The 24,692-nt window shown below is 37.7% G+C and overlaps 1 protein-coding gene across 3 annotated transcripts; it reads left to right on the plus strand.

Annotated features, from left to right (window-relative positions):
• On the plus strand, positions 1–23,786 carry LOC127085142 (ABC transporter A family member 7). 3 transcript variants are annotated; one of them, XM_051025715.1, is made up of 18 exons: positions 1–191; positions 282–663; positions 1,196–1,272; positions 1,380–1,524; positions 2,138–2,257; positions 2,334–2,458; positions 3,787–3,945; positions 4,669–4,831; positions 4,921–5,046; positions 5,132–5,215; positions 5,529–5,890; positions 6,286–6,486; positions 7,094–7,203; positions 7,298–7,382; positions 7,827–7,955; positions 8,053–8,158; positions 22,673–22,761; positions 23,341–23,786. In XM_051025715.1, exons 1-18 carry the CDS (start codon positions 108–110, stop codon positions 23,638–23,640), a joined length of 2,847 nt encoding a protein of 948 aa, XP_050881672.1. In that variant the 5' UTR covers positions 1–107; the 3' UTR covers positions 23,641–23,786. The 3 variants fall into 3 exon arrangements, with proteins under 3 accessions (XP_050881672.1, XP_050881674.1, XP_050881673.1); XM_051025717.1 differs by lacking the exon at positions 22,673–22,761; XM_051025716.1 differs by lacking the exon at positions 3,787–3,945.
• Positions 23,787–24,692: the final 906 nt, after the last annotated feature.

Raw genomic sequence — 24,692 nt, forward strand, 5'->3', positions numbered from 1 at the left:
ATGGTTGACATTGTAGAAAAATAAAGAAAAACACTCAACTCATGTATGATATAAAACTGAAAGTTAGTTTTCAAAACATGAACTAGTGTGGCAAAAAAATAGAAAACATGAGAAATGGAAACAGACCCAACGAACTCGCCAGCTTCTGGATTCAAGCAAACGCGCTTCTCAGAAAGAACTTAACCTTCCAGGTTACTTTTTCTTTCTCTCTTACTTCATTCATCAAACGCGTTTCTAGTTACAGATTTCTAACCTCACAAAATGATACTGTTCTTTTTCAGAAACGAAATGTGAAGACAAACATTAGGCTAATCTTTTTCCCATTTGGCTTGTGTATATTGCTTGTTCTACTTCAAAATCTGCTCAATAATCAATTTGATAAAGCCAAATTTAAGTGCGGATGCATTTGTACCAAGACACAAGGGGAACGATGCTTGGAGAATCAATGCGGGGTTCAGTTTTCGGATTTTGATCAAGTTGGTGCTTGTCCTATTACTAACCCTATTGAATGGACTCCGTTGTTGCAAATCCCTGATCTGCGATACCGCGCTGTTAGAACTGATTTTCTTCAGTATTCGGACTTTCCAAACCCATTGTGTAGAATCAATGGTTCATGTCCCCTCACTATGCTCTTTACTGGGACTAATCAGTCTTTCGGAGAAGGTATATAACAAAGTTAAATTTAGTGTCTTTGATTTTTGACATGTTTGCTTGTCTCGAGTAGAATTGATTATGCTTTCCAGAACTGATTCTACTTGAAGTTAGGTTTTGTAGCTTTTGAGTATAAACGTGATTTTTACACTAAAGTTTCCTATTCAACTCACTTTGCAAGAATTTATCCAATCATAAATCACTTTACCAAACACACGCATAGTTTCTCTAGTATCACTTGTTCTTGTACTTGTCGCGTTAGTCTCGCTGTTAAGATTAGTCATGCCATTACGATATTAGGCATTAACAGAATGGGTTTTCACATGCTTTAAAGACTATTGAGGTGGGTTTTGATAGACTTTATAAAGTAAGTGAGACATAGAGTGATATTTGAAGGGCTAAACTGAGTTTTTATTCAATCTAATTGCTTTTTTTTTCATCTTTCTTTTACTTTACTTACAGTTTTTTTTTCATAACTGATGGTTTGTTTTGAAGTTACTTAGTTGTTTAATGTCTTCTTAATCCTGTTTTCTCTGCTTTATAGTCTTGTCATGGAATATGATACCAAGTACTTTTGGTATAAATAACACCGATGTTATGGGTTTGGCAACAAATGTCATGGTGAGTCAACAATTATTTAACAATATGGCTTTGTGCAAATAATGTCTTCTCTTACTATCTTCTTTTTGTATGAAATGAATGACGGGGAAAATATCAAAATGTTATAGGGATCGGCATCAGAGACAGAGAACACCAATTTTCTGGAGCCTGCGTTCTTTTCAGATCGTCCCGTTTACTATTTACAAAGTCAGTGCAATAAGAACTCTTCATTCTCCGTTCCTATTCAGATATCAACCACTAGCATACAGCAAGGTATGAATGAGACTTGCTTGTTTTCATATTTTTCTTGTAAGATATATGATAACAGGAAAATAAGTATTAGTTCATATTTTTCTTGTAAGATATCAATCTGTAATTGTTGAACTTTGTAAATCTATGTCTAGTTGCCATGATCTGAATTATGTTCCTTCATGTGTTGCATAAGTTATTCCCATTGAAATGAAATGATTTTTCTAGTGAAAAAGAGTTGCTATAAGTTACAAAGTAAGAACTAATACTTATCTCAGTTGAAAAGATCCTATAAGTTAAACTCTATTCAAATTAGGACCAAGTTGAATTTGTGACTAATTTCATTAGCACAAGTTAATCTATCAAAATAGGATTAAGTTGAATCTGTGACAATTATCTTAGTGTCAAAAGATTATAACGGTAACTTTTGTGTTGCATCAGAAACACTTTGACAAGGATAGTAGTAGCCTTCTGAAAAATAACTGCTCGTACAGAGTATTCAGAATATGTTTGTAATAAGTGTACAAATCATTTTTTACGTATTGCCATATTTCTTTCTAGATGGGTTATGCTCAAAGCTTGTATTTGATGTGTAGAACTTTATCACTAATTCTAGTTTTTTTTACACTGGATATAGAGTTAAGATGTGCTCAGGCTTTACGGTTATGGCGTAATAGTTCTTCTGAGGTAAACAATGAGCTATATAAAGGTTATAGAAAAGGTAACGCAGAGAGGAAGATCAATGAGATAGCTGCAGGTAGATATATCATTACACCGTTACATTTTACATAACTCGGTTGAAGGAAGCACTTATTTCCATGTTGTTTTGACAGGTTATGACTTTCTAAATTCAAATGAGAATATACTTAATGTTAGTATATGGTACAACTCAACTTATAAAAATGACACTGGCTTTGATCTTATTGCTTTGGCAAGGATTCCTCGTTCTGTAAATTTGGTATACATTCAAACTTTGCTTTTACATTGTTCTTTCTCTTCATTATTATTCTTTTAATAAATGATATAATATTAGGACCAGAAATGTGAATTTGGACTCAAGTAGGAAATTAGCACATCCTCTGCCCAAGCCCATGGCATGGGGGTATTTATATTATGAAAAATAAGGGTAAGAAGGGTGACATGGCAGAGGAAGAGAAGGCATGGATTTGTGTGTGATGAATTTTGTTTTATTAGTATGTTAGGGAGAATGGGCTGATATCTTGGATAGTCATTTTGGGTTAGTTATAGACAGAGAGCATTGGTCTTTGTACATGTCTGATACTCCTTGATACACACTGGAGAAGTATCAAGCAATTAAATTATATTTTTTTCATAAAAAATTTCCTGATACATTTGGGATATGGAAGGGAACTGATACACGAAAAACACAGTACAATACAATTTTTTAAAACCTTTTCTTTCCTATTTTTCCATTTTAAAAACATTAAAATAAAAGAATGAGAAGGAGTCAAGAGATGGATAGTCAAAACAAAATATAAAGCTTCGTTCTTCTCTCTTGATGATGGAAATGAGAGAGAGGAGACCAGCATAATTAAATTTAACTGTTTTTGTATTAAATATTACACAATGATGTTCTTTTTTAATATTACTAATTGATACAGAAAATATATAATTGTACTTGTTTTGATAATTTATAGTAATTGAATCCTTTACTATTATTTTTTATTTTAGTTATGTATATTGTGCATTTATATATTTTATATATTAAACTTAATTTTTTCATAAGTATCTTGAATTTTAAAATTGTCCTGTATGTATCCGTATCATCAGTACGATATCAAGTATCCGGGCTTCATAGAGCTTAGCTCATTGGCAGTTGGAGTATCATTCTACTGTAATTTCCCCATTTCAAATATAAAACATCATTTTTTTGTGTGTGGGATTCAGGTTCCTATCATATAACATCATGAAATTTGAAAAATCAGTTTCAGTATATACACATGCTACCTTGCAGGCCGCTGTTGTGATACCGTTTTTTATTTTATTTTATTTCATCTGAAATATTAACTTTTAAGTCAAAAAGCATACCTCAAACTCATTAGTACTGGAATATATTAGAAGTAAATAATTTAAGAGAAGAATTACTAAATTTCAAATGGATAATTTGAGTGGAAGCAGTCAACAGAATTGTAATCACGATACCCGGCATTCAATTGCTGTATTTTATATAAGATTTTGTGCACCTGAGATATTATGATGCAATGGAACCGAGGATACGATTTTGTTTATGATATGAGCTGACATCTAATATCTATATTCCTACAGGTATCAAATGCCTACCTTCAGTTTCTGCTAGGACCTGGTACCAAAATGTTGTTTGAATTTGTAAAAGAAATGCCAAAACCTAAGACCCCAATTAAGTTTGATTTGGCTTCTCTTTTGGGAGGTCTCTTCTTTACATGGGTTATCCTACAACTTTTCCCTGTAAGTAGTTAAAAATATGAGTAAACATATTTGCAATGAACTGAGTTGTTTGCATGGTAACAAAATTATTTAGCAGAAATGAGAGGAAGTTACTGCTATTGCTTGCTGAATGTGTTAACATGGTAATCATAAAGAAAAGAATGGGTTTACATGGCTAAATCTTAGTTTTTGAATAAGCCTCACATATGTACTAGTAACACTTGCTTTCAATTTCTCTTTTGTTGAATGAAATTCAAATTCATGTGGGTCTCAAGACATTATGCATCTCCGAATAGCCAACTGTTACTTTTTTTCAAGTTTAGTATAGAGATTAGTGTTCCATTTGTTTTTATCATATCCATGAATCTTGCATTTTGTACATATGAGTTATTTATTCGTTTCTTTATTAATCTCAAACTGTTGTACTCTCTAAGCTAGTTATACCTCCAGTGTAACATGTATTATTACAAGGTAAATAGAAATACATTTTCTACTCTATTTTCAGAGGTGAAAACCTATATGAAATTTACCCATTAAGAGAGAGTGTTGGAGTGAGTGTTTCTAGTGCTCATCTTACTTCTTCCTGTAACATCTATTTGTGCGTATAACCATGTAAATTTTCTTACTGGATTCGCTTTCTTGAATGGAAAGAATTGGCTCAAAAGTCACGGTCAACAATTTTATCTAATAATATGGTCTAAAATATTAGAAATTTTTTCTGAACATTTGTATTTGTTGATGTAGGTTGTCCTCACATCATTAGTTTATGAGAAGCAACAAAATTTAAGAATCATGATGAAAATGCATGGTCTCGGTGATGGGCCATATTGGATGATTTCTTATAGTTATTTTCTTGCCATATCATTTATCTACATGCTGTGTTTTGTGATATTTGGCTCAGTTATTGGTATGTATGCAACCTATTAACTGTTCCCTTGTTTTCTATTTCTTTATGGCATTTTCTGTTTCCTCTCAATGCGGCTGTTTTTTTTCCAGGATTAAAGTTCTTCACAATGAATGACTACAGCATCCAATTCGTGTTTTATTTCATCTATATAAATTTACAAATTTCCCTGGCATTTTTATTGGCCTCCCTGTTTTCAAATGTTAAGACTGCCACAGGTTTGATGATAGATAAGCTATGTTATGGATATTTTTCTTTACCAGATCTGATCAGTGACATTTTCTTCTTCTTTTGTAATGGCAGTGATTGCATATATAGGTGTTTTTGGAACAGGGTTATTATCTGGGTTTCTTTTCCAATTTTTTGTTCAAGATAACTCGTTTCCAAGTAAGTCAAGTAATTGAGAAATGATGTTCATCCTGGTCAAAGTTTTTGCAAATATAGTTTGATGTGGTTATTTTAAAGGAACTGTTGTTGAATTTGAGCTTATAACATATCATGATATTGTCATGATCAAGCATTTAAGGTTGCATCAATATCAAATTGAATAATTAATTCATTTTCTACCATGCTTAATATGATCATTGTGTTGAGAAATGTTTATAACCTGCGTTTCATGTGAGACGTCTTTTTGGGTCATGTTTTAACATGTTGGCTAACCTTTCTTTTGGTCTTTTGATTGCTTTTACTATTTCTTCAGGAGGGTGGATCATTGTTATGGAGTTATATCCTGGGTTTGCCTTATATCGTGGATTATATGAATTTTCACAATCTTCTTTTAGTGGTGATACTTTGGGGACTCATGGTATGCGTTGGGGAGATCTCAGTGATAGCACAAATGGCATGAAAGAGGTCTTGATCATCATATTTTTGGAATGGATATTGGTTCTATTCTTCGCTTATTACGTCGATCAAGTTTTGACAACAGGAAGTTGGAAAAGTCCTCATTTGTTCTTGAAAAGATTTCAGAAAAAACCTAGTTCATCTTTTCGGAAGACTAGTATCCAAAGGCAAGGATCTAAGGTGTTTGTTATGACTGAGAAACCAGATATTCGTCAAGAGGTGATTTTTTCTTGCATAGCATATAAGTAGGAGAATTACAAAAAAAATCTAATTTGTTGAAGCATAGCCTCCCATTCCTCTCACTGCCTACTCAGCAGAAGTATCACGTTTCCAAAATCTCTCTTGGGTCCTCTAAATTATTCCGGGCCTATAATTTTTTTCATAATATTTTATTCATAAATACTAATATTTATTGTTATAAGGAATTGAGCATAATCAAAGTAAACAAAAAGTTAAACTTCATTACTTTATACCTGAACAGTAAATCTAAACACTGTATTTTTATTGGAGGAACTCTTTGTTGCAACTGTTTTTGTGTACAAGTTTATGATATCTAATATGGTATATCTTAGTTACACATACGATGTGTTACATTTTCTTCCTTTACTCTTTAGACGGAGAAGGTGGAGCAACTGCTACTTGAACCAACTGTGAATCATGCAATTGTTTGTGACAAGCTAAGAAAGGTTTATCAAGGGAGGGATGGTAACCCAGAGAAATTTGCAGTGAAAGGGTTGTCGCTTGCTTTGCCTCAAGGGGAATGCTTTGGCATGCTTGGTCCCAACGGAGCTGGGAAGACTTCTTTTATCAACATGGTTGGTTTATTTATTAATATATTTATATAAATTGCACTTTTTTCTGCAAGGCTTTCTTACCTCTGGCAAAAATATAATTAGGATTTGACAGATCCATTCAGTTTGCTCGAGCTCACATAAGAGGAAATAATTATTTTATCCTAACAGAATATCTATTTCTTATCATTGAAACTTGGAAACTTGTTAACATTGATTAAATTAATCTATGAAATTGTAGGAAATTGCTAATTTAGTCCCTAAAGTTGTTAATATTCCAAAATTGCCCCTAAAATTCAGAATGTTTGATCATAATAGTCATTTTGGACTGATCAATTTAATCTGTAAACTTATTTAAGAAGCATTAATATGATTGACAAATTTTAAATTCTTAGATCATTTAAAAATTTCGCTAATTTACAGGACAGAGCTGATAGGACCCTACGATTTTAAGGACTGAATTGATTATTCATTCTTAGTCGATAGAGATGTATGAATTTCCCTAAAGTATATACCTATTGGTTTTCTTTACAATGTTATAAGATTCTTTTAGACGGCATAGAATTGCGTGCCTTCTTTGACTGATTTTCTTCTCAATTCATTAATCAGACCATCTTGTAAATGCTTACAGATGATAGGTCTTGCGAAGCCAACCTCAGGTACAGCTTTTGTTCAAGGTCTTGACATAAGAACAGATATGAATGGAATATATACAAGCATGGGTGTATGCCCCCAGCATGAGTAAGCTGGATTTTCCTTTAGTTTATATGTTTCTCTAATTTGAACTTTGTAACAGTTGAAAAATTGTATATACTTTTTCCTTTTGGTATTTTAGCTTGCTGTGGGAAATCTTGACAGGAAGAGAGCACCTACTCTTTTATGGAAGACTTAAAAATCTTAAAGGTTCTGATTTAACTCAAGTAAGTTGAAGTTGATAGTATCAACTCAATGGATAGAAGGTTTGGACTTGAAATTTTTAGCGTGGACAGTTAGAAAATAGAGCCGGACTTGTCTTATACCTATATGTTTCTAAAGTTTTTACTCTGAAAAAGGCATTGAACTTGTAAAACTTTGACCTTTATTATTTTAAAATGTTTCATAACTTACAATTCTTGTTTACTATGATACTGAATAAAATGTGTGAAGCTCCAAACGTAGAGGAAATGAAATAGCCCGTCCATTTCCTTAGACTAGTTTATATCCCCTCCCTGCTTTATAGTCTTTGTCATATTTTTCTGTTAAGGGTGAATCTATCTTTCGATGACAAGATTGCAGTTAGACGTAAATTGAACCTCTTTCTATAGCATTTGTTTAGCAGATAAGACACGGCATATAAAAATTTAAGTCCCAATATAATGTTGCAGGCAGTTGAAGAATCTTTGAAAAGCGTAAACCTTTTTCATGGAGGGGTTGCTGATAAAAAAGCTGGAAAATATAGTGGAGGAATGAAGAGGAGACTTAGCGTTGCAATTTCATTGATCGGAGATCCTAGAGTATGTTTTCTTTTCAGTAAAATCTGTTCTATAAAATAACTTTGGTTGGAGTATTTGTGGTATGTTTTCTTATTCTGTTAGGGATAATTTTGTTAAGGTTGTTTATATGGATGAGCCAAGTACTGGATTAGACCCTGCATCAAGAAAGAACTTATGGAATGTTGTTAAGCGTGCAAAACAGGACCGTGCAATCATTCTCACTAGTACGCTTTTTTCTTTCTCATGGTTTTTGAAACATTACCAAGTTGTTGCATTAATTTCTGAGAAGGGATGAAGTTATTCCTGGACTAACTTTGAACAGAGTTACACTGCTTAATAGTAATAGAGTAGTTAGTATCAGTTAGTTAGATCTGGCTGAGCTGTCATTAATTCTTTAATTCTGTTACAGCACTCTGTTAGTTGGTTAGACTATTGCTTACTCTCTCTATAAATAGAGAGTCACTGGTATCTTTTCATTAAGGGAATACAATATGGGATTTACAATCTACTCAATCTCTCTCCATCTTATCAAACTCTATCATGGTATCTAGAGCTTAATTTTTTTTCGATCCATGGAGTCTTTGTTTCCGTCTTCGCAAGTGAAGCTCTTTCACTTAATCTCTGTGAAGCTTGATGATAAAAAATTCAAGCAATGGAAGCAACAGAGCAACGACGTTCTTCGTGGTCATCGCTTGCAGCGATTTGTTACAGTTCCGGTGATTCCACAGCGATCACCGTTTGATTCCGATTCAGCATCTCACAGTGCGAATTCAGCGTATCTGGAATGGGAACAACAAGACGCACTCATCTGTACCTGGCTGCTATCCACTATCTCCGATTCGCTTCTTCCGAAGCTTGTGGATTGTACGCATTCGTGGCAAGTTTGGACGGAGGTTCATCGGTACTTCAACACTCTTCTCTCCACCAAAGCGCGTCAGTTGCGCTCGGAGCTTCGTCGTCTCACAAAAGGATCACTCACGATCAACGAACTCATGGTTCGTGTGCGTGAAATTAGTGAATCGTTGACATCGATTGGGGATCCTGTTCCTCTTCGTAACCTAATTGAGATCGTACTTAATTCTCTTCCTGAAGAGTACGATTCTATTGTTGCGGCTGTTAACAGTAAAGAAGAGGTCAGTTCGTTAGAAGAATTGGAGTCGTCTTTGCTTGCACATGAGTCGTGACTGGAAAAGCATCGCAAAGCTGTGATTACGGAGCCTGCGACGGCGAATCTCACTCAGGCAGCGTCACTGTCTGCGTCCGCTCCCGTTGATCAAACCACCACTGATGCGTTTCCTCAAGGAACGAGTCATGTTACTGCGCATGCTGAGCACCATGGTTATAGGTCACGTGGAGGTCGTTTCGGTCGTGGAGGTGGCCGTTATGGTCGTGGTGGAGGACGCTTTGGCAAAACGCAGTGTCAGATCTGCCACAAATCTGGACATGATGCCTCTGTTTGTTATTATCGCTACTCTAACATTAGTGGAGCTGCGTACACATCTCAGAGGGCTCCGTACAATCCTTTTCTCATGCCACCTCGCTCCATGTATTCATCTCCGTTTGGCTATCCTGCTCCCAGAGGTGCACCTCCTAGACCTTCAGCACCTCAAACCTTCTATGCAGGTACTGAAGCTAATTTCAATAATCAATGGTGGTATCTGGATTCAGGTGCGTCTCATCATGTTACTCCCGAGGCTTCTAATTTGACTGATTCTGTTTCATTGTCTGGTACTGAGCAAGTCTTCATGGGAAATGGCCAAGGTTTGTCAATCAATTCTGTTGGTTCCATGTTCTTTCCCTTACCAAATAATCCTACCCTATCCCTTACTCTTAACAATCTTTTACTTGTTTCTCATATTACTAAAAGCCTGATGAGTGTGAGCAAGTTTGCTCCGGATAACAATGTTTTCTTTGAATTTCACCCAAAATTCTGTGTTGTAAAATCTCAGGCTTCATCTGAAGTATTACTGCGTGGGTCTTTTGGAAGTGATGGCCTTTACAAATTTCCAAATCCTGCCACTCAACTGTCAAAGCTCTCTTCAAGTTCAAATTCCAATTCTGCTCAATCTATCTCTAAGACTAAGTGTAGTGCTAGCTGTAATGTCTCATGTTCTTCTGTAGCATCCACTAATCATGTTTACAACTGTTTGTCAAATTGTATCCCTCAATGTATTACTCCTTGTAATTTTGATCAATACAATAATAATACTATGAGCAGTTTTTCCAATTCTCCTTCCCTTAATTCTACTACATACAACACTGCGTTAACTTCTTCTCATTCTAATAGTTCATCATCTATAGCCAATGATAAATATGTTTTATGGCACACTAGGTTAGGGCATCCTAATCACCATGCTCTTGTAGAGGTTTTTAAACTATGCAATCTCCCTATCCTGCCTAAACCATCTACTGAGTTGTGTCATGCTTGTTGTCTAGGAAAATCACATAGGTTACCCTCTACCTTATCTACCACTGTGTATACTCATCCCTTTGAACTTGTTGTTTGTGATCTTTGGGGTCCTGCCCCTATGAAGTCTACAGGAGGATACACATATTTTTTAACTTGTGTAGATGCCTTTTCTAGGTTTGTTTGGGTCTTCCCTCTAAGACTCAAGTCTGATACTTTAACTCAATTCATTCAGTTTAAGAAAATGGTGGAACTGCAGTTTAATTGTCTCATTAACTGTGTTCAAAGTGATGGGGGTGGAGAGTTCAGGCCATTTACCAAGTATCTTACAGAATTGGGTATTGTTCATAGGTTTACTTGTCCTCACACACATCATCAAAATGGTCTAGTTGAACGCAAACACAGGCATATTGTTGAAACTGGCCTAACTCTTCTTGCTCAATCCACTCTTCCTTTGAAATTTTGGGATCATGCCTTTGTCACAGCAGCCTACTTGATTAATAGACTTCCCAGTCCCACGCTTGATAATTGTTCCCCTTATTCTAAACTTCTTAATAAGCCTCCTGATTACTCTACTCTTAAAGTCTTTGGCTGCTCTTGTTATCCCTTTCTTCGTCCCTACAATTCACACAAGTTAGCTTATAGGTCCAAAGAATGTCTCTTCCTTGGATACTCTACAGCTCATAAGGGTTACAAGTGCCTTGCCGCAGATGGACATATTTACATCTCTAAAGATGTTGTGTTCCATGAATCTCACTTCCCTTATTCAACTTTGTTTCCTGCTCAATCCTCCAACTCTGGCCCTTCCTCCCTCTCTCCCATTACTCCCTGTTGGTCTGCCCCTTCTTTATCTCCTTCCCTTGCATCCAGTCCTGTGGACACTCCTTCCTCATCTACTAATTCCAGTGGTGCTGCCATGTCTTCTCCTTCTGTAGCATCTTCTTCTTCCCCTGCTGTTACTCCAAGTTCTGGTTCTGCTCCTATTTTAAATGAGCAGTCTGTCCATGACCAACCTTCTACTTCCGCCTCAACTTCACCTCCATGTTCTCCTGTCCTAATTTTGTCTGATATTGCTGAAGCTAGCACTATTTCTCCTTCTTCCTCTCAAACTATTTCTTCTTCTTCCTCTCAAACAATTTCTCCCAGTCCTCCTCACCAAAATCAGCCTTTTGTTAATCCTCATAATGTGCATTCCATTCAAACTAGAGCCAAAAGAGGTATCGTTCGACCTAAACGTCATCCCACACTTCTTTTGACGCATCTGGAACCAACATCAGTTGATCAAGCCTTGGCTGCTCCCCATTGGCATCAGGCAATGAAAGATGAATATCAGGCATTGATGAAAAATCAGACCTGGACATTGGTGAAAGCATCTGATTCTAGAAAGCCTATAGGCTGTAAATGGGTTTTCAGGACCAAAGAAAATCCTGATCGATCCATAAATAAATACAAGGCCAGGTTAGTTGCAAAAGGGTTCCATCAAAGGGCTGAAAGTGATTTTCAGGAGACATTCTCCCCAGTTATCAAGCCTGTCACAGTCAGAGTTGTGTTAACTATTGCTGTCACAAATAATTGGGCAATTCAGCAAATTGATGTGAATAATGCTTTTTTAAATGGTACTCTTGAGGAGGAGGTCTTTATGCAACAACCTCCTGGTTTTGAATCAACTGATAAATCTCTTGTTTGCAAGTTAAACAAAGCCATTTATGGCTTAAAACAGGCTCCTAGGGCCTGGTTTGACAAACTCAAAAGTGCTCTAATTCAGCATGGGTTTCAGGCTAGTAGATGTGATCCCAGCCTATTTCTGTTGCATCAAGGAAAACTTTAGATCATGATTCTTGTGTATGTTGATGATATCATCATCACAGGGAATTCTGCCTCATTCATTAACTCCTTGATCAAGCAACTCAATGACAAGTTTTCACTCAAACAGTTGGGAGAGCTGGATTATTTTCTGGGTATTGAAGTGTCTCATTTGTCTAATGGATCATTGCTGTTATCTCAAACCAAATATCTTACTGATCTGCTCTCAAAGGTGAATATGCTAAATGCCAATGGTATGCCCACTCCAATGGTGTCTAGCAGCAAATTGTCAAAGGTTGGTTCTAACACTGTTGATGATCCAACTCAGTTTAGATCAGTTGTTGGTGCCTTGCAGTATGCCACACTGACCAGACCTGAAATATCATTCTCTGTTAATAAAGCGTGTCAGTTTTTGTCCAATCCCTTAGAAGAACATTGGAAGGCAGTCAAGCGAATATTACGGTATTTGAGTGGCAATCTTCAGCATGGTTTGCTTCAGCAACCTATGCAGTTGCTAGGTTTTTGTGATGCTGACTGGGCTACAGACCCAGATGACAGAAGGTCAACTTCAGGGGCATGTGTGTTCCTTGGACCAAATGTTGTCTCTTGGTGGTCCAAGAAGCAGCAACTTGTAGCAAGATCAAGTGCTGAGGCAGAGTACCGAAGTGAAATTCTAGTTATCAGACTTTGGATGTCACACTGGTTGTTATGACATCCAATTCTGCACAGACAGGGATTATGCAGAACTTAATTGTAAGTGCAGTAAATAACACAAGTAATTGTTCACCCAGTTCAGTCCAACATGACCTACATCTGGGGGCTACCAAGCCAGGGAGGAAATCCACTATTAGTAGTATCAATTCAAAGCTAAACTCACCCGTTTACAACTTATCACTTAATCCCTACCCAATGCAATTTCAATCTTAATCTAAGATCAGAGTTCCTACTCACTCCCCCTCAATCACCTCAGTGATATTAAAAACACTTTGAAGTCACACTTCAAAAACAACTCTTGGTTATGCTTCACAGCTTAAACCAAGATACACAGCACTCACGCTTAAAAGCTTTGAGTGACACAACACTTACAACTCAATGAACACCCTATGCCAAAGCAATCATCTATTTGATAATGACTTGGCTTACAAGATACGTCTAATTCTAGACTCACAAAAATACAGCAGTGAAGTAAGATGGACACACTAAATCTTCACGCCTCAAAATCCCTGAAACTGAATGGAGGAATGCCTTCCTTTTTATATTGCAGCACCTGGGCTTTTGCACCTGTATTTTCCTGAATTTTAGGTCACATACGTTCCCTCAAATTCAATATTTAGGTTGCTAACAAATAGGCTATTTGTTAGGTTCATTGAATGTAGCTTGGTTGTTGATTTCCTGGATTTTCTCTAAGCTGTTGACTTCCTAAAGAATAGCCTGAGAAAGCTGTAACAGAAAACTGAACAACCTACAATTTAGCATATGCTGTCAGGCATGAATGTCACGACATTCAGCTTGACATCAAGGTCCATATGCTGAGTCTGTTTTCCCAGAAAACAGACTGTACAAATCTGCTGACCTGTACATGATCAATATGACCATACTACAGTACTAGCTTACATTAGTAAATGTCAAAGTGTCCAACTTAACATTTACACAATTGGCCTTAAGTTAGTTCTGCTATTCTCTTGAATAACAAACTAAGTAAAGTGCTGAAGTATAGCAGAACACCACTCTGCCCAATCTTCAGTAGCTGCTGTCAATGATGAATGTCACAACATCCAGTTTGACATTCAATCAGTAGGCCTTATGCCAGGTCTGGTTCTTCCTTGATAACCAGACTGCAAGTGAATACTAAGTTCTAACAGAGCTTCTGTTCCTTAGTATCTGTTGACAGGTATGAATGTCACAGCATTCAATAATCCTGTGTTAGCTAGTCCTGCAGTAACTACAATGTAGTTACATATACATGTCATGACATCAGTCAAGACATTTGTGTTTTACCATACAATGCAGCCAATTAAACACCTACAAACTCCCCCTTTGGCAAATTTTTGGCTAAAACACTTTGATCCCCATAACAGAGTTCATAGCAGCAGAATAATACTAGCTAATACACTCAGAGTGGCAGCACACTCACACACATGGAAGTTAAATAAAAACTTCACATAGCAGCACACACATATTAGAAGTTGCACCTAAACTTCAATATCAGCTGCAGGGGGAGATCTTCAGATCTGTCATGAGAGTCTGTTAGACCCACTCTGTTTGTCAGGGGTATTGGTGGTTATTACTCCCCCTTTTTGTCACAAATGTTGCCAAAGTCAACAACATAGGCAGAGCACAATGACAGAGTTCCAGACTTGGTTTTACTTCACAGTTTCAACCAAGTTCACATCCACTTGATCTTGCTTCACAGCTTCGATCAAGTGATCACCCACTTTTGCTTTACAGTAGGTACCACCATATCAGATGCCATGATGTTGTTTCTGACATCCAGAACCACTCCTGCATGAACAGCATCCTTGAACTCCTGCAGGTACAGAGGCCTTCTCTCTGTAGGGTGTCTCCTTACCCTCTTGTATTCACCCTTGATGCGTGCAGCATAGCTATGATATGTTGACCAATCATAGTCTTGTACAAATCGTTTAATAGGCAGAGATATTAAACAATTTATCCCAAACATCAGTGGTTGCTATAATGTCTCAGAGAGACATATTCCCAGTTTGCTCCTTAAGTTTTCAAACTGAGTAGCATCCAGAGCCTTTGTAAATATGTCAGCCAGTTGAAGATCCGTGGCTACATGTTCCAAAGTGATCACCTTGTCTTCCACCAGATCTCTGATGAAGTGGTGCCTAATGTCAATATGTTTGGTCCTGCTGTGTTGGATGAGATTCTTGGAGATGTTGATGGCACTGAGATTATCACAGAACAATGTCATGACATTTTGATTGACATTGTACTCAGTGAGCATTTGTTTCATCCAAACCAGTTGGGAGCAACTGCTTCCAGCCGCTATGTATTCAGCCTCTGCAGTGGACAGAGAGACACAGTTCTGCTTCTTGCTGAACCACGATATGAGGTTTTCTCCTAAGAAGAAACATCCACCTGATGTGCTTTTTCTGTCATCAGCACTTCCAGCCCAATCAGCATCACAGTACCCAGATAGGACAGGCTCAGACCCATGTGAGTACAGCATCCCATAGTCACATGTCCCATTGATGTACTTGAGGATCCTTTTGACTTGATTCAAGTGACTCACCTTGGGCTCTGCTTGATATCTGGCACACACTCCAACTGCATAGGAAATGTCAGGTCTACTTGCAGTTAGATACAGCAGACTACCTATCATGCTTCTGTACAGGCATTGATCAACACTGGGTCCTCCATCATCTTTGGTTAATTTCAGATGAGTAGGAGTTGGAGTCCTCTTGTGCCTGGCATGATCCATACCAAACTTCTTAACTATGTTCTTGGCATACTTGCTTTGGGAGAGAAACATGGAGTCCTCCATTTGGTTTACTTGCATTCCAAGGAAATAGGTCAGTTCTCCCACTAGACTCATTTCAAACTCAGATTGCATCTGGTGAACAAATTTTTTAACCATTTGTTCTGACATTCCACCAAAGACTATATCATCCACATAGATTTGAGCTATCATGATTTTGCCTTCCTCATCCTTCACAAACAAGGTTTTATCTATGCCACCCTTTCTGTATCCATTTGTGGTCAGAAATTCGGTTAACCTTTCATACCAAGCTCTGGGTGCTTGCTTCAACCCATACAAGGCTTTCTTCAGCTTGTATACATGCTCAGGTTGGTTAGGATCACAAAACCCTTTGGGTTGTTCCACATAGACTTCTTCATTCAGGTAGCCATTCAAGAATGCACTCTTCACATCCATTTGAAATAGCTTAAACTTCAGGATGCATGCTACCCCCAACAGCAATCTGATGGACTCAAGTCTAGCCACAGGAGCAAATGTCTCATCAAAGTCTACTCCTTCAACTTGAGTGTATCCTTGAGCTACTAGTCTTGCTTTATTTCTAGTAATTACTCCTTTCTCATCAGATTTGTTTTTGTAGATCCACTTGGTACCAATGATGTTGGACCCTTCAGGTCTTGGAACCAGCTCCCATACTTCATGCCTTGTGAACTGCTCGAGTTCCTCTTGCATGGCAATGATCCAGTATTCATCAGTCAGGGCTTCTTTTACATTCTTTGGTTCAACCTTGGAAACAAAGCAGGAATTTGAGTTTATTCCTCTTGACCTGGTAGTTACACCACTGGTGGGATCCCCTATGATAAGATCCTTAGGGTGGTCTTTCTGAATTCTGATAGATGGCACTTTGGTAGGTGCTTCTACTTCACATTCAGGAGGAGGTTCCTGTATTTCTTCAGGCTTGACTGGACTGTCAGTTGGACTATCAAGGAATGTTTCAACATCCTCCATGACATCGGTTCCTTCCTCTTTATCATCCACAATGACATTTATGGATTCCATCAGGACATTGGTCCTGTAGTTGAACACTCTATAGGCTCTGCTGTTCTTGGAGTATCCCAGAAATACGCCTTCATCACTTTTGGGATCTAGCTTCCTTCTCTGTTCACGATCTGTGAGAATGTAGCATTTACTTCCAAAAATATGAAAGTACTTCACAGTGGGTTTTCTACCCTTCCATATTTCATACAGAGTGGAGGAGGTTCCTTTTCTCAAGGTGACTCTGTTGTGAACATAGCACGCCGTATTCATTGCTTCAGCCCAAAAGTGCATAGGGAGCTTCTTTGCATGAATCATTGCTCTGGCAGATTCTTGAATAGTTCTATTTTTTCTTTCAACTATTCCATTCTGCTGAGGAGTTATAGGGGAGGAGAACTCATGGCTTATTCCTTCAGATGAGCAGAACTCATCAAACTTGGAATTCTTGAATTCAGTGCCATGATCACTTCTAATCCGGACCACACAACTGTCCTTTTCTCTTTGAAGTCTTATGCACAGATCCTTGAAGACATCAAATGTATCTGACTTCTCTCTGATGAAGTTTATCCACGTGTATCTGGAATGGTCATCAACCACCACGTAGGCATACTTCTTCCCACCAAGACTTTCAACCTGCATAGGTCCCATTAGGTCCATGTGCAGCAGTTCCAGAACTCTGGAGGTTGTGGAATGTCCCAGCTTTGGGTGTGACATCTTGGTTTGCTTGCCCACTTGGCATTCTCCACAGACTCTTCCTTCATCAATCAGAAGCTTTGGCATTCCTCTGACTGCTTCCTTGGATATGATCTTCTTCATTCCACGTAAGTGGAGATGGCCAAGTCTTCTATGCCACAGCTTCACCTCCTGTTCTTCCTTGGCTGAGGAGCAAGTTGTGGAAAAGTTAGAGAGGTCAGGTTCCCACAGATAGCAGTTGTCTTTGGACCTGGTTCCTCTCATAACTTCCTGATTGTCACCATTTGTCACAATGCACTGCTCCTTAGTAAACTGAACATGAAAACCTTGATCACACAGCTGACTTATACTGATGAGGTTTGCAGTTAGTCCTCTTACTAACAGCACATTGTTCAGTTTTGGCACTCCAGAACAGTCCAGTTTGCCCACACCTCTGATTTTTCCTTTGGCACCATCACCAAAAGTCACATAGCTGGTGGTGTGAGGTTGAATGTCTACCAGTAGATTTTCCATACCAGTCATATGTCTTGAGCATCCACTGTCAAAGTACCAGTCTTCTCTGGAAGAAGCCCTTAGGGCAGTGTGTGCTATCCTAGCATACCATTGTTGCTTCTTAATGGGAACACATCGCTTGCGTGTGTTATGCTTAGGTCTGACAGGTGAGGCTCTGTTAGGGAAGCCATGAATCCAGTAGCAGAAGGCTTTTATATGTCCAAGCCTGCCACAGTGGTGACACCTCCAATTCTGGAATATTCTCTTCTGATGATCATTCATCCTAGCTCCTCGATGTTGAGACATCGGTTTTGACATCTGCTTGAACTTCTGAACTTTAGCCTTTGGGCGTTTGTGTTCAGCTCTTTTTCCAAATCCTAGCCCAGATTTGGTTCCAGACTGCTGTCCCACCTTTAGGATTTCTTCCAAGGTGTCAGTTCCCTTATTCATCATTCTGATGGATTTGGTCATCTGGTTCAGCTTGGAGGTCAGCAGGGCTATCTCATCATTCAGCCCTTCTATGGCAGACAGTTGTTTCTGTCTCTCATCTTCCAGTTCCTTGATGAGTTTCTTCTGCTTTTCACCTTGTGCACGTACTTCTGCACTGGTGGTACACAGCTTCTTATATGCTGCAGCAAGTTCATCAAAGGTCAGCTCATCTGCACTTGTGTCATCTTCAGAGACACACACTAGTTAGTGCAGTGACATGTTTGGCAGATTCTCCTTCAGATTCACTTTCAGAATCTCCTTCAGACCATGTGATAGCTAGCCCCTTATTTTGCAATTTGAGGTAAGTAGGACATTCAGCTCTGACGTGTCCATACCCTTCACAACCATGACACTGGATTCCTTTCCCATGGTTGAACTTTTCTTCAGAAGTTGATCTTTTCTTAATGTCAGACGGGATGTTCTTGACATTGGGTCTACCTCTTTGATCAATCTTCTTCATGAACTTGTTGAATTGCCTTCCAAGCATGGCTAAGGCTTCTGATATACTTTCATCACCTCCAGTATATCCTTCTTCTGCCTCCTCTTCAGCATTAGATACAAAGGCTATGCTTTTCTTCTTCTCAGCATACTCACCTAAGCCCATTTCAAAGGTTTGGAGAGAACCAATGAGCTCATCTACCTTCATATTGCTGATGTCCTGAGCCTCCTCTATAGCAGTGACCTTCATAGCAAACCTCTTAGGCAAGGACCTGAGAATCTTTCTTACAAGTTTCTCTTCGGTCATTTTCTCACCTAGTCCACCAGAGGTGTTTGCAATTTCAAGAATATTCATGTGGAAGTCATGAATAGTCTCATCCTCTTTCATCCTCAGATTTTCAAACTTGGTTGTCAGCATCTGAAGTTTTGACATCTTCACCTTGGAAGTACCTTCATGAGTTACCTTGAGGGTATCCCAAACTTCCTTAGCTAGTTCACAATGGTGCACCAGCCTGAAGATGTTCTTAGTGATTCCATTGAACAGTGCATTCAAGGCTTTGGAATTTCCAAGAGCTAATGCCTCTTGTTCCTTGTCCCAGTCTTCTTCAGGAATCTGCACACTGACTCCATCTTCATCGGTCCTCGTTGGATGTTCCCATCCCTTGTTGACAGCTCTCCAGACTTTGCTGTCTAGAGACCTTAAGAAGGCTATCATGCGAGGCTTCCAGTCATCATAATTAGATCCATCCAACATGGGTGGTCTGTTTGAGTGTCCTAAATCCTTGTCCATGGTACTAGAAAGTAACTTCCCTAGATCTCACCCAGAACTTCACAGGCAGGGTGCCTGCTCTGATGCCAATTGAAATTCTAGTTATCAGACTTTGGATGTCACACTGGTTGTTATGACATCCAATTCTGCACAGACAGGGATTATGCAGAACTTAATTGTAAGTGCAGTAAATAACACAAGTAATTGTTCACCCAGTTCAGTCCAACATGACCTACATCTGGGGGCTACCAAGCCAGGGAGGAAATCCACTATTAGTAGTATCAATTCAAAGCTAAACTCACCCGTTTACAACTTATCACTTAATCCCTACCCAATGCAATTTCAATCTTAATCTAAGATCAGAGTTCCTACTCACTCCCCCTCAATCACCTCAGTGATATTAAAAACACTTTGAAGTCACACTTCAAAAACAACTCTTGGTTATGCTTCACAGCTTAAACCAAGATACACAGCACTCACGCTTAAAAGCTTTGAGTGACACAACACTTACAACTCAATGAACACCCTATGCCAAAGCAATCATCTATTTGATAATGACTTGGCTTACAAGATACGTCTAATTCTAGACTCACAAAAATACAGCAGTGAAGTAAGATGGACACACTAAATCTTCACGCCTCAAAATCCCTGAAACTGAATGGAGGAATGCCTTCCTTTTTATATTGCAGCACCTGGGCTTTTGCACCTGTATTTTCCTGAATTTTAGGTCACATACGTTCCCTCAAATTCAATATTTAGGTTGCTAACAAATAGGCTATTTGTTAGGTTCATTGAATGTAGCTTGGTTGTTGATTTCCTGGATTTTCTCTAAGCTGTTGACTTCCTAAAGAATAGCCTGAGAAAGCTGTAACAGAAAACTGAACAACCTACAATTTAGCATATGCTGTCAGGCATGAATGTCACGACATTCAGCTTGACATCAAGGTCCATATGCTGAGTCTGTTTTCCCAGAAAACAGACTGTACAAATCTGCTGACCTGTACATGATCAATATGACCATACTACAGTACCAGCTTACATTAGTAAATGTCAAAGTGTCCAACTTAACATTTACACAATTGGCCTTAAGTTAGTTCTGCTATTCTCTTGAATAACAAACTAAGTAAAGTGCTGAAGTATAGCAGAACACCACTCTGCCCAATCTTCAGTAGCTGCTGTCAATGATGAATGTCACAACATCCAGTTTGACATTCAATCAGTAGGCCTTATGCCAGGTCTGGTTCTTCCTTGATAACCAGACTGCAAGTGAATACTAAGTTCTAACAGAGCTTCTGTTCCTTAGTATCTGTTGACAGGTATGAATGTCACAGCATTCAATAATCCTGTGTTAGCTAGTCCTGCAGTAACTACAATGTAGTTACATATACATGTCATGACATCAGTCAAGACATTTGTGTTTTACCATACAATGCAGCCAATTAAACACCTACACGAAGTATGGCTCAGTTAGCTGCTGAATTAATATGGATACAGTCCTTACTTAAGGAACTCCACTATTCTTTCCAAGTGCCTAAAATACTGTGTGACAACTTAAGCACTGTTACTCTTGCCCATAATCCTGTTCTTCACAATAGAACTAAACATATGGAGCTTGATATCTTCTTTGTGCGTGAAAAAGTTCTCAGCAAAAGTTTGTCTGTGGTTCATGTCCCAGCTCAAGACCAGTGGGCAGACATTCTAACAAAACCTCTTTCTGCTGCAAAATTTTTTCCTCTCAGAGCAAAACTGAAGGTGTTCAACAAGACTGACTTGTTCAAATCGCCATCAGCTTCTAAGGGGGAATAATAGAGTAGTTAGTATCAGTTAATTAGGTTTGGCTGAGCTGTCATTAATTCTTTAATTCTGTTACAGCACTCTGTTAGTTGGTTAGACTATTGCTTACTCTCTCTATAAATAGAGAGTCACTGGTATCTTTTCATTAAGGGAATACAATATGGGATTTACAATCTACTCAATCTCTCTCCATCTTATCAAACTCTATCAAATAGGCATAATGACTCATTATAAATATTGAATTGCACCAAATGCTAGAGTTATTCCTAAAGTAATTTGATCCCATCTCTTTATTTATTTATTTATTTTGTTAAATATCTTGGGTCCGTAATACAAAGCGATAGAGAAATAGAAGGGGTTGTACTTGTACACCATCAAATTCAAGTTGGGTGGCTGAAATGGAGGAAGGCTGGGGTTTTATGGGACAAAATGTTGGGCGGTTAAGAATAAACACGAGATTATAGTGCGTCTAGCAGAGATGAGGATGTTGTGTTGAATGTGTGGTAAGATTAGACGACATAAGATTAGAAATGACAATATTAGAGAGTGTTGGGGTAGCAGTAGCCACCATAAGAGTTTCATTCTCCGGGGGTTGTAGAGGTGAAGGTGGGTCACAATACAAGCCTTTATGAAGCTAGTAAATGTTATATTCATGACCTACAAGGCTACAACAATAAAACCAGCAGGCTGGTCAACATAGATTTTCTCGAACAGAACTCCATTCAAGAAGGTTGATTTAACACCTAAGTGGAAATTTAACATCCAACCTTAGACGATAAAGCAACATTTAATCGATTTTTTTGCATGCCTAGCAATAAGTGAAAATGTATCACCATAATTAACTTTTGCAATTTGATGATATCCCTTCACAATATGCCTAGCTTTGTGCTTCTGAATAGAACATCTGAATTTTATTTTGTTCTGTAAACCCATTTAACTTCTATTATATTTTTGTCTTTGGGTCTCAAAGTGAGTTCCCAAGTTATTGATCATGGTCAACTCTTCCTTCATTGCATCATTCTATTCATTCAGCACAGTAGCCTCTCCAAAGTTAGTTGCAGTTTTCATAAAATACAGCCAAGGTTTGAGCTTTGTTTGATAAAAATAATTACCCATGTCATTCTTGTCATATCATCAATAAACAAAATAAGGTGATATGTTATAGTGAAAACTCAATGGGGTTGACCAAAATCATTATCTGTGATAACAAGGGATGCTTTAAAAAAAGGGACTAGAAAAAAAAAGAATGAGTAGATTTTGAGTTACTAAAATATTAAAGCCTTAGATATATCAGCTTAGTTTGTTTATTTGGTTTCATAACAGTATCGATATTCTCTTTTCATATAAATTGATATATCACGTTTGCCTACACTTTTTAGCACATTCCATGGAAGAGGCAGAAGTCCTATGTGATCGATTAGGAATATTTGTAGATGGTAGCTTTCATTGCATAGGAAATCCAAAGGAGGTATAAATTACAATTACATTATAAATTATATGCTTTATCAAGTTCATGTTATGAAGAAAGATTTTTACGAGGGTTTGGGTTGCCTGTCGCTTATTGAGTCTAGCCTAGTTAAGGTTACCATGTTATGAACTTAATCCCATTGATTGCATTAGACCTTGTTAGAATATCAGCATATCTCTTCATATCTTGATATTATGTTAGCATATCTCGAATTATATCATTGGATTAGTTTATATTAGTTTATTTTTTTCAAGTATTTGAAAAGATGAATTTTTGTTCTGGTACATCAAAAAGTCCCACATTGCATGGTAGTCAAGGTTAAGGGTAGTTTATAAACAACACAAATACTCCTCTCTACCCACCTATGTGCCTTTTACAAAGGACGGCCTTTTACAAAGGATGCTACTATTTTCATTATACACAATTTGAAGCACCTATCATTTCTCTTCTCCTTATTTTATCTAAAACACATAACTTCCAATAGGCTTCTGAGGCTTTTACTTTGATTAATTCTTTTCATTATTAGTTCATTTACCACCAAGTGACATTATTTTCTTTTTTGTATGTTTTTTATCATAGCTGAAAGGAAGATATGGAGGAACTTATGTATTCTCAATGGCAACATCTGTTGATCATGAAACGGATGTTGAGAAATTGGTGCAACAACTTTCTCCAAATGCTAAGAAGATTTATCATATCTCTGGTACCCAAAAGTTTGAGTTGCCAAAAGACGAGGTTAGAATAGCTGATGTATTTCAAGCTGTTGAAACTGCAAAGAGAAACTTCCCAGTTTCTGCATGGGGTTTAGCTGACACCACATTGGAAGATGTCTTCATTAAGGTTGCACGCGAGGCTCAGCAATATGACACTTTGTCATGATTTCACACATTAATTTTACAGTTGGTCTATACAGGTTACATACGTGAAAATAACCAGTGCGAATTCAGCTAGTCATCTATGATGTTTATAGTTTGCTCTGTAATAATTTGTTTAAATTCTTTCAAATAAAATTGTTTAAGACCTTAGTATGTTTGTTTTTTATCTTGTTTTGATCCCCATATCTGGATCCAGATTCCCTGTAGTGGAAAAAGTAACAACCTTGGCCAGGGTTAATCTGGTATCGGATGCTTTAGACTACACAACAGCAAAACCAATTTTAGACGATCTCAATTGTTAATTTGATATTTCACGATTGAGATCGAATATTGTGTGATAAAGTTAGTTACTGCATGAAATCCAAATCCCTCACTATACATGTACATAATTATATAATGATCAAACTTATATTAAACTAATGAAAAGTTATTACTTTATGCTCCGTGGTGGATGTTTGGGATGATCTTAAGTCCAATATCACCCCGGATCATCACCACTAAAGGTATGTCTCATTCTTCTCCTCTAGCCTACTTCAATCATTTACTGATTTGAGTGTTGAATGGTATGCAGGGACACACTACCACCGCCATCAAACATCATTGCTGTAAATGATGATGAAAATAATAAAACAGTCAATTCTGTTTTCTCTTTGTAATAACTAACTTTAGGAGTTAGTTAGAAGTTGTTGAGAAGAGTTAGTTAGGATCTAACTAATTGCTTTAGCTATATATAGTTGTCCTCTATATTGTAACAATTGAGATTGAGAATCACTTTTTCATCTTTGATCACATACAACTTTTCTCCAAGCTTTTCTCTTCTTTTGGTTATGGAGTTTCAGCTCATTGTTGTTGTATGTTCACATGGTATCACAAGCCTGTGATTCTACTTTCCGCTGCGATTTTTCTCAATCTTCTTCTTTCGATCCAAATTCTTTTTCTTTTCTGTAGTTTCTGCAACTTTATTTGTTTCTCATCATGTCATCTTCAAGCTCTAATAGCAGCGATCATGGTGAATCATCTTCAAGAAACAACAATAAAGGTTATCAAAATGATATC

The sequence above is a fragment of the Lathyrus oleraceus genome, chromosome 5, assembly GCF_024323335.1.
Source record: "Lathyrus oleraceus cultivar Zhongwan6 chromosome 5, CAAS_Psat_ZW6_1.0, whole genome shotgun sequence".
NCBI classification, from domain to species: domain Eukaryota; kingdom Viridiplantae; phylum Streptophyta; class Magnoliopsida; order Fabales; family Fabaceae; genus Lathyrus; species Lathyrus oleraceus.